Here is a 10,848-nt window from a genome sequence, read left to right as displayed (position 1 = left end):
TGGAAGAAAATATTTGCAAAACACGTCTAATAAATAAATATTATAACAAATTTTCATTTTAAAAATTCTACATTATGCTATAATAGGAAGTTTTCATCTTTAATATTTTAAAGCAAATACTTTTTGATTAGCATGATTGACTTTACTTTGGTCAACAGTATGAGCAGAGCTTTCCATTCTATTTGTGACAAGACAGCAAAATCAGAGACATGTCACTTTCAGGGCTCCTAAAGGAATACCCCTATTTTTAAAAAGCACTCACAGCTTGAGCCTATTAAAATTCTAACATGTCCAAAACTGAGGAAATTTAGTCATAATCACTGCTCAACCATGAATGAAAATACAAATAATTCTCTACATAGGTAATCTGAAATTATAATTTTTAAGAGCAGCAGCTGCCATTTAAATATTTTACAATATGACAGGTCCTATGCTAAGTGAATTACTGATATTATCTCATCTATTCTTCAAGATAAATTTATATGGTAGGTTCCATTGTCATCCCCATTTTACACATAAAATGGATTGAGAAAAGTTAAAGAACCTACTCAAAGTCATCCAGCTACTAAGTGGCAGAGCCAAGGATTACAACACAGGCAGTCTGGCTCCAGAACCCACACTGCCTCACTAAAATCTAAAATGAAACAATGTACACACTTAAAGTGCAGATAAAAGTAATACTCAATATTTTAACGTAATTTAAAATAGATTTAACCATATTTTAAAATTATAAAACAATATCTTCCAAGGTAATCTCTTCTTTAAAAAGAAAAACTATTTTTTTGAAATATTAAGATGGAAGGTTGCTAACTTTGTATTTATTTACATACACACAGAGAATATGAACACTGGTAAGTTAGATTCACTGTTCATATTTTAAGTGATGACTACTGATGATAATTATTTAAAATGTAATGCATAAACAGTCTTCTTTTCCACACTATGTACAGGTCAAGAATATTCTTTTGCTTATCAGATGCAGCCACAATATCCACCTCTCAATATTCTCAACACTCCCAAGTATATGTATACCTAATATCTTCAAGAGGTTCACCCACGTCCTAATGTCAACTGTTGTAAATGTAGAGCCTGCCTTAACTACCTTGAACTAAATCAAAACTTCTCATCTAAAATTAATTCACCCCTAAATTATGTTTACTCTTCTTATATTAATATTTGCCAATAGCCTTTTTTATTCCAGTATAAATTATTTTAAAGGAATGAAATTGCTAATACCTCTTTTGCAATCAATGAAAATTCAAAAAATTGGGGGAAAGTGAATAGTCAATATTTTACCTTTCCTGAAAAATGAAACTATTTTACATAAGTGGATGTGTATCTTCAATATTTACAAAAAGAACCATTATTCACAGACCAAAACACTTTTAACCACCTAGCAAGGAATGTATATGGCAGTGATATGGCCTATATAAAAGAATTAAGGCAGTCAGTTTGCTCAGCAAATCCTTACCAACTTAAGGTTATTTAGTCTAATCTCAACATTATTGATTATCGTTATAGTAGCTGCATTAATTTCAAAGCTACCAGACAGAAAGAAATTGTAAAACAGAACTAAATGTTTACTGAAATCATTATTGACCCCAATCTCACAGATTGATACAAATGTACTAAGTCACTATCTTTAGAACAAATCCTCCTAACACCTTTCCTTAATGAATTCAAGCTACAAAGTGAATTCTTCAATACTGATTTTGAAAATCAAGTTTATCAGAAAAAAAAGAAGGAAAAGGGAACAAAAGTGAGCAGTAATGGGTTCTATGCACTAAAATTTCACAACTGTTTCTTCAACCCAATGGTTTCTACAGGAAAAAAAAAAAATATGGTACCATATAAATTCCTTAAACTACATTAACACCACATTTTCTGGAAGCTAAATCTTTATAGCATGACAAAGGCCTTACATTTCGAGTTAGTGGAAAACTGTCATATGCATACACACTTGTAAAGTTCTCTTTACAAATGTTGAATTCACATACAGTATCAATACAAAAACATTTCCCACACTTTCTCTTTAAAAGATTGAGATAAAACTTTAAAAAGAGTGTTTCCTGAAAGCGAATTACCACTGAAACTTTGTGAATTGATTTTCCCATAATGAATACACGTCCATTAAAAGTCACTGAAGTAATTGCTTCAGAAGTGGCTTAAAAATTCTTAAAAAGTATTAAGCTACACCAATTGAACAAAATAGCAAACAGAGGCAAATTTCAAAATGAAAACATTTGAAAACAAGAATTGAAGACTTTTTCACTTCCAAAAAGTAAGCAATTTCATCGACACTAAGAAGTTTACATATCTTATATAGTTATTGAGAAAGCAGATATGCTGTTCCACACAAAAATTAAAATATCGCCAGCTGCCTTTCCATATTATTAAAATAAAATTCTAAAAACTAATAAAGGCATCCTTCTCTACCACGTTCTAAAATTAAGTTTAAGATGAAAGTGGTTATAACTCACCATATTTCATTATCTTTAATCACTTAGTATTTACTTAGCATATTTTAAGCAACGTAAATCTGCACTGATGACTGCACTGTTGTGCAAACTTTTACAATGGACAGAAGTAAAATTTCTTTTTCCTTATATTAACAGACTAATAAACTGTATTACTCCTTTCAGTTGTGCTTTACTCTTGAATAGGCTTTACGGAAAATGAACTTTGTAAATTATCATACAGCAATTAGGTGGTCCTGTCGTGTTTTTCAGGAAATACAACTTAGCAGATACAAAACATTGTAAAATAAAGATTGTGAATAGAATCTTTTCTAAAAACCTCATGATTAATTTCAATAATCACTTACCTTAAGAGATAATTTAGCTAACTTCAACAACCAATGTACTCTGCAAGTTAAAAATATTCCCTATGAAGATCAGTATTTGAAAAGATGCAAATCTCCCAAACAAAAAAAATACAGAAGCCTAAAGTTTCCACATACCCTAAAGACACTAAATTTTGTATAGCCAAGTTTAGCACAATCTTTCAGACTAATAAGACTAAAACTCTAACCAATTTCAATAACTCAATTTTGCAAAAATATTTTAAAACTGAATTACTGTCCTTAATTTTCCTTGGAGAAATGACTTCATTATTAATCTTTATCAGATAAAAATATTTCAATCACTGCTTTCATAAAGGAATTTAACTTTTAACAGGTCAGCTGCTACAATAGATAACAACCTGCCAGAAACAGTCCTCTATGACCATTTTAATCCCCCTCTCCAATAAACGTAAGACACTAAAGTGAAACCCAGCGAACTACTTTGGTATTTCAAAATTATTGGGAGTACAATTATCAAAAAAGCAAGCACTTCACTAACTTTCCTGACTTTTTTTCATATCAACGTTTGGCTCAATAAAACCACAACTCTAGAAATTAAGTGTTATTAGTCATTTGATGCAATATTTGATACTGCTTTCTATGTAATCATAACTAAAAGTACAGTTTTAGAGAAAGTTTTAAGTCACATAAATTTCATGTGCAGAGGCCCATATACTTTGAAATCAAAGAAGAAATTTTCAATCACCTCACAGCTCACATATAAGAACCTGGTAGGCCGGGTGCGGTGGCTCACGCCTGTAATCCTAGCTCTCTGGGAGGCCGAGGCGGGCAGATTGTTTGAGTTCGAGACCAGCCTGAGCAAGAGTGAGACCCCGTCTCTACTAAAAAATAGAAAGAAATTAATTGGACAACTAAAAATATATAGAAAAAATTAGCCGGGCATGGTGGCGCATGCCTGTAGTCCCAGTTACTCGGGAGGCTGAGACAGGAGGATCGCTTGAGCCCAGGAGTTTGGGGTTGCTGTGAGCTAGGCTGACGCCACGGCACTCACTCTAGCCTGGGCAAAAGAGTGAGACTCTGTCTCAAAAAAAAAGCCAAGAACCTGGTAAAATAATTTTAAGGTCGTATAACCATGATAATCTTAAATCAAACAAGGGAAGTAAAAATAACATAATGTACTTTAAATGCTGAAAGAAATCTGTCTCCCAGACAGCACTGTAGTAATAACTTTGAATAGGGGCTTTTAAAAAAAAGTTCATAAACATTTAATTTTTTGTTCCTGTATATTTGGATGACTGTCATTAATTCACACCAATAGTAGAATGCTTTTGGAGTGTCATAAATCAGAAGAATTTTTTCATAATTATCTTCTGGGCAAGCGGGTGAAGTTTAGCCTTAGCAACGTTTTTCAATTAATGCAGACTCCAAAATTTGCAAATACTCTTTTAAAATATTATTTTAAACTTAACAGAAAATTAAGTTTCACGAAGCTACTTCTTCAGTAAATTTTATATTCATTTCAGAACAAAAATTTGGGCAAAATTAACTGTGCACATTTATATGAAGCTAACATAATCCAAAGCAGTAAAATTTCTTCCAATATAAAACATTTTCTAAAAAATCTTCCCCACAATTTTTAGCAGGACATAAAGACACTTCAGTGTCACTCTACCTTCAAACAAAATATTTACTGATACAAGAGGTGGGGAACCTGCTGCCACATGTGGCCCTCCAGATGCCCAAGTGCAGCCCCACTACCAAATCCAAACTACACAGAACAAATCCCTTTATTAAGAGGATTTGTTGGGTAAAATTTGGATTCAGTCAAAAGGCCACAATCAAGGATCCAAAAGGCCACAGGTTCCCCACCCCAATCAGAGCTCAATAACTTAATTCTGTTATAGCTCTCAATTCCTGTCAATACTTTCCATTCTGCAAAAAATGAGGGCTCTCATCCTCATCCTTGATCAAAACCAGTTTGTTGTACCCGAAACTGCAAAGACCAATGCTTTTCGATAACCACTAACTTTTGAAATATAAAGGCCTAACTTTTAGACAACCAAAACTATACACTGTTAAAATACTTGGGTTTCTGTCTTATTCAACAAGCTGACTCAGTAAATTTAATACACTGTATGTGAAAAGCTAATATACCTACAATCTGAAGCTGGAGTAAACCACTCTTGCCAACATTTCTGGGTATGAGCTGGTAAAACACACTTGACAATCTACACTAGTCAGAGTAAACTTAACGGACACCAAAAGGTGTCAGAAGACCTGAAACCTAAAAAAGGTGAACAGCAATTCTGGCATCACAGTAATACTTAAATTTCAAGTGAGAACTGAAGTTTAATCTCTGCAATCATCTGCTACACACAATACCCTTGAACCTACACAATATACTATCATCTTGAATCAAAAACTACTCAACCACCATTCTAATATGCATGATGAGAGCACTGAAAATAAAATGCAACTGAACTGCAAATTTCATGCCCTATTCTACATCCCCCATTGGGAGAGAAAAAGGCAAATACAATAAAGATCTAGTAACAGCGCCTTATAAGGTATATTATGGCACTATTGATTTCAAACTACAAAACTTCTAAATGCAGTTCAAAGTTGCAATTAACTTTGTTTAGACATAAAAAACCTATTTTTTGCCTTCGAATATGCACCATATAGGCTGAAAATGATTCTGCTTCTATAAAGTTATGCAAATCAGTCCAAAACTCACATTATAAAAGAATCTATCAATGTAACCCAGGAAATTAAAAAGAATCACTGCAAGATTCTGATGCAATATGCGTAAGTGCAACACTAATTTTCATTTTAATCTGATCTATACCCTTGATCTAGGGCCTAAGCCAAGATTTAATCGCAATATGCTCAACCTCAAAGCATCTACTTTTTGTTCATTTAGTAGACCGGATTATCGAGCTCACTAATCCACTAACAGTGTACTGTACTCTCTATTAACGGACAATAGCCCTCAGGAAGAGACCATATAGATAGATTAAGAAACGAATCGGTGCCGTGACACTTGCAACCAGGCAAGAGTTCCATCTAGCCGAACACACCCTAGATTGACTACATTGAAAAGAAACACAAAACATATGATCTATAAATCTGACCACGGTTAAATGTTATAGTCACCCAAACCACGGAATTTTTCCCATCCGTCTACTCCGCGTTATAAGAGAGAGTGACAGAAAGGCAAAGAAGAGCAGCCGCAGAAATGGATACAGGTCAAGTCTAAGTCGAATCCATCCTCTTGATATCTCCTTTTGTTTCTGCTAACGATCTCTTTGATGATGGCTGTCATGTCTGGGAGCCTGTGGCTGAAGAAAAAGGAGGAGAGAGATGGCAGAAGCTGCTGGTGGCGGGGCTTCTTCTGCAGGATGGAAATGGCTCTGGACTTGGCGGTAGCTGATGCCCCTCGCTCTGCTGCCGCTTGGCTCTGGACCGCAGCCGGGTAATGGCTGCTGCGGCGGCTGCTGGATGGTTGCAGCGACTGGGCCTGCTTCTCCTCAGCAGCCAGAGGCCTGGCAGCGGCGGCAGAGGAATGGGGAGAAGACGAATAATCCTCGGAACGGCTGCCTCCTCCGGCGGCCTCCGGAGCCCGGGCCAGGGGCGGTGCGGCGGCGGCGGAGGGGAGGTTTAAAACCTGCCCGGGTCCCTGGATGTGCCGCCGCCGCCGCCGCCGTGTTGGAGGCAGTAGAAGGGGAGAGACCAACTCTCCGGCGTTCCCAGCCCTGGAAATGGTGACAGGCGGCTCCGACCCCCTCCCTGGAGCTGTAGCCGCCGCGGCCGCGGCCGCCGCTTCTCCCCCCCGCTCCAGGAGCGGGAGGTGCCGCCGCCGCGCCTCAGCCGGCTCCCGCCCGAGCCCACGGCTTCCACCTTCCCTTTCAGGAGAAGCCGAGGAAGAGGCTGCACGGTTAGAAAAGACGAAGAGGAGGCGAGAAACGCCGCCGCTGCGGCCGCCGCAGGTCGGCCGGCTCCCCGAGAGCGCTGCCCCCGCGGCTGCTCACAGGCGCTGAGAGGGGCTCGGGGCCGCGGCCGCCGCCGTCTCTCATCTCCCTCGCCTGAGCCCGGCCTCGCCTCGCAGCGGCTCAACTCTCAAACTTCCATCATGGCTGCAGCTTCCGAGAGGAGAGAACTGAGCGCAGCCGCGTTCTCGCACCCCAACGCGTATCCTGCCGCAGTGCACAAAGAGTCCCGCCACATCACCGTCCGCCGGCATGCCCGCCCCCTCCGCCGCCGCGCCGGGAGTCCGGTGGCCTCGGGAGCCTGAGGGGAGGCGGGAGGCGAGCGAGAGGACGACGCGAGCGCGCCGGGGGAGGGGAAGGCAGGGGCGGTAGGAGGGGGGCAGGAATGGCAGGTCTCCGTGCGAGCGCAGAGCCCCAAACCTGCAGGCGCTACTGAGCATGCCTAGTGTAACTACCAGGCGCCCGCTGTAGCTGCACTTGCCGCGGCTGCTTCTGCAGCAGCGCGGGGCGAGGGTAACGAGCTAAGCCTCGGCCTGTGCCCAGAAACCCAGCCGGAGGCAGGGTAGGCTGTTGGTTGTGGAGATGGAGGGCTGATGACGAAAGCTGAGACGGGTGCGTTGAGCAGTGTTACTGACTCGAGCCTGAGGTTACCTTTGCACAGGTGGAAAGGACCAGGTGACCGTGCTAATCAGTGCATAGGGAAATGCAGGGACAGTCCCTGCAGTGAGGACATCCTTCCCCTACCTCTGCCCCTAGATTTCCCGGTATGGCCTGCATTTACCGTCTCGTTTTGCACCAGTGTGGGATGACAGTCACTCGCAGCCTTTGCCTGTAGCAGCCTTTACCTAGACATTCCCCCTCCCCCCCTTGTCCTCAAGGTGTCAGTCTCAGCACAAAGAACAACCTCCCATTGTGTCTCCCGCATGGATCACCTCCTCCGGCTCCCTTTCACCGCCCCACCTCTCGCTTCCCCAACTCCGCTCATTTGCCCTAAACTCAAAAGCTTCCGGCCGAGCGCAGAGTGTGAACACATCGCCCCTGAATCTCCAAGGCCCAAAGGACACCTAGCTAGGTGCGCTGACAGTGGATCCCCGTGAGTGGGACGCACCCGTCAGCCTCCTCCAGTGGCCCTGGAGAGTCAAGCATCTCTCCCCCTCGGGCTCCAGGTCGCTTCACCCGGTCCAACTCAAGCTCGGTCCTTAGAAGCTACCTCGCCCCGCCCCATCTTGGTCGCCGTGAAAACGTGGCACGGTGGATTGCCCGGGGCAACCCATTGGCGCTGCCCGGGCCGGACTGTGCAACCTCGGGCCGGGGTTACGGGGCCCGAGTGCGAAGTACAGGACAGTAGGAAGCTGCAGCCCTGCGAGTGGGCGGGGCGAGGAGGCTTAGGAGGGTTCAAAAGGAGGTGGAGGGATACGCGGGCCGCAGTCGGAACTACTTTCTGAAGGAGGTCACGTGTGTTCCTAGTTGGGGAACTTTCCAAATTCCCACTCCCGTCTGATAGCTCCAGAGGCAAGTGCTTTGCTGCCTTTGCCTTGGGAGCTCCCGCCGGGTACGGACAGCCGGACTCCAGCCCCATCCCGGTCGCGGCGGAAAAAGGAGCTCAGACGAGCCTCCCGAAGGAGCGCTGTCGGGGTCAGCGCTTGGGGAGCCGGTTACACAAGCACCCACATCCAAGCACGTGCCCCCGCCTCCCCGCTCCGCTGGCCGCAGCCGATTCTTACAGAACGCGGGGAGAGTCCCCGGGCTGGTCCCATTCCTCGCATGCTACCCACAGAGCAAGCCAGAGGCCGAGACCTGAGACTCCCTGCACTGGATCGACCTTCGCTGCGCGTTCCCAAACGTGGGAAAAGGAGCTGGGCGCCAGGGGTCTGGGGCATCTCCCTCGCTGGTGCCTGCCACTGCGGGTGAACCCTTTTAGTTCTGTGCTCGCGGGGCAAAAGGGTATCTCCTGCTGCAGCCCGCTGCTTGGATTGTCCGATGTTGCAATAAACTTCCAGTCACTGCCCCTGAGCTGGTGAGCGCGCCCCACCTACTGTAGACTCAGCCAAGTGACTTATCTGATGAGAACCTAGTCAGTGGCCGTCAGCGCCAAACAAACCTGTCAAGTCTGCCTACAGTCCCAATTGGTTGACCTACCCCCCCGTGAGAAAACTGATTTGGAAATGCTGAGAACTGCAGTGCATTTTCCCCGACTTCAGAAAGCTGTAAAGCAAATAGTCCACCTTATGCTTGAGGAAAATGGGCATCAATCAACACCAATCTAAGAACTTCTTTTTCTTTCCCTGGGGAAGTAGAACTCAAGGAGACAATTTGAGTCCAAAAATATCTTTCTTGAAACCTAGGCTGAGGCACCGGGTCGTTTTTCAAAATTTGGGATAATGAGAATCAATGTGTGTTGCCATAATTGTGAGTAATGCCTAGTAAGGTCTAAAGAGGATTTAGGCAGTGCATGAGAAAGAAGATTGTATGTGTGAACTTCATAGTTGCAGGCAGCCCCTGAAGACTAGAAACCCCAAGAGGCCTAGTTCAGAAAGTCGCAGGCCGTTACCTAACTCCAAGGACTACTAATTAAACCTGGGATATTTACAGTATTCTTAGAGATCTTTGAGGCTCCATAAAACTTTGCATTTATATACAATATCTTTTTAAGATAGCTCTCCAGGAGTTAACAACCTGCTGAAGCTTCAATGTTGATATTTATTGAAGGATGGTTTTGTGCATGGTCCTGGTTAGCTAGGGAGAGGCAGGAACCCCAAGTGGAAAAGGAAATGGAAAAAAACCTGAAAAGTAGGAGAAAAGTCTCCGTTTGATTTCCAAAGGTGCAAATCCTGTCCACACAGCCTAGTGTGAGCTAGAGATTTCTTCATTTTACAAATAACCAAGAATAAAGAGTCCCTGATGTCTAAGTGTTCTACTAGATTGTATGGTAAAAACCTGAGCTATGCTCAATCGAGTATCAACTACTGCTTGGTAGAAAAAGGGGAAACAAAGATGAACGTAAATAAAGGAGGGTAGATGGGGGTGTGGTAAAATGTCCCACACTTGTTTCTCAAGTTGCTGATTTTGTCCCCTTAGTCCCTGTTATTAGCACTGCCCTACTCTGCCTCTCCCCTGGAGCCTACCCCTATGTGACCATTAGTCTCTTGGCATCTGAGAAGCTCTGAAATCTGCTTCTTTGGAAGAAAATGAAACAGGGTTCATTCCTGTCTGTTAGTATTATATTAGGCATGAAGAAAGAGGATCCTTTTCAATTCCATGACATAGAGTTACTTCAAAACAGAGAAAATTTGCATCACGGGCACCAAAGTGCTGGAATATGACACCAGCCCACAAGCACTTCCATCTGGCTGAAAGAAGAAAACGGGAAATGGGTTTGGGAAAGGAAGAAAGCAGGAAAAGGGAAATGCTTCTCTAAACATCAGGTCTCTCTACTTCTCTCTAGTGGTGAATGAAAGGATCACTAATGTTGGCAGATATTTGGCCACCTTGACAGCAACATCAGGTGGTTATTAGGAGTTATTAGGAATAAAAACCTCCTACCATGCCTAGTGTTAACTTGTCTGTGAAAGAAATACAGATGTATCCTTTTTCAATTTTTGTTTTTCTTCACTATTTCTTTCTACCGAAGTGGATCCCTTGAGTCCCCAAGTGGTAGAGCTGAAACCTCTAAATAGCTAGCCCTATCTAACGTACAGAAAATTAAAAATAATAATTTTTTTAAAGTTCAGTTGAAATTATCTGCTTAGCTGTACATATATTACAATACATTGGTTTCCAAGCACTTCAGTTCTTTACCTTTCTGGATTCAGAATGCCCTAGGGAAAAACAGAAGCTTGTAATAAAGGGAGAATTATATAAAGCTTCAGGGAGACTAACTATATAGAATAATTAGTGAAGATGATAAACCAGCTTTAATTATAGTTTCTAACAGCTGATTGCAAAACTGTATTGTTACTACACCCAAAGAATATCCAAAAAAATTCCTTTCTTATTTTCTTTGATAAGTGAAATGACCAAGCAATTTGATGTGATGATATTAATATAAATAGTTGA

At 42.4% G+C, this 10,848-nt stretch overlaps 2 protein-coding genes across 2 annotated transcripts in view; one reads left to right on the top strand and one right to left on the bottom strand.

Moving 5' to 3' along the window:
• The window catches only part of PTEN (phosphatase and tensin homolog), a 90,745-nt gene extending 83,596 nt beyond the window's left edge, over window positions 1-7,149 (bottom strand). Inside the window, exon 1 of the mRNA XM_012659721.1 lies at window positions 6,050-7,149. Within this exon, the coding sequence (XP_012515175.1) occupies window positions 6,050-6,128 (79 nt within the window). The 5' untranslated portion in view covers window positions 6,129-7,149. The remainder of the gene's footprint in view (window positions 1-6,049) is intronic.
• KLLN (killin, p53-regulated DNA replication inhibitor) lies at window positions 6,936-8,593 on the top strand. Its single transcript, XM_012659658.1, is given in 4 exon segments — window positions 6,936-7,079; window positions 7,908-8,492; window positions 8,494-8,525; window positions 8,527-8,593. Coding segments are annotated over 4 exon segments (828 nt in total).
• Window positions 8,594-10,848: the final 2,255 nt, after the last annotated feature.

Source organism: Propithecus coquereli, unplaced genomic scaffold (genome assembly GCF_000956105.1).
Source record: "Propithecus coquereli isolate 6110/MARCELLA unplaced genomic scaffold, Pcoq_1.0 Scaffold63, whole genome shotgun sequence".
Taxonomy (NCBI): domain Eukaryota; kingdom Metazoa; phylum Chordata; class Mammalia; order Primates; family Indriidae; genus Propithecus; species Propithecus coquereli.
The sequence above is the reverse complement of the archived record's forward strand: the minus strand, read 5'-3'. Positions and strand labels throughout refer to the sequence as shown.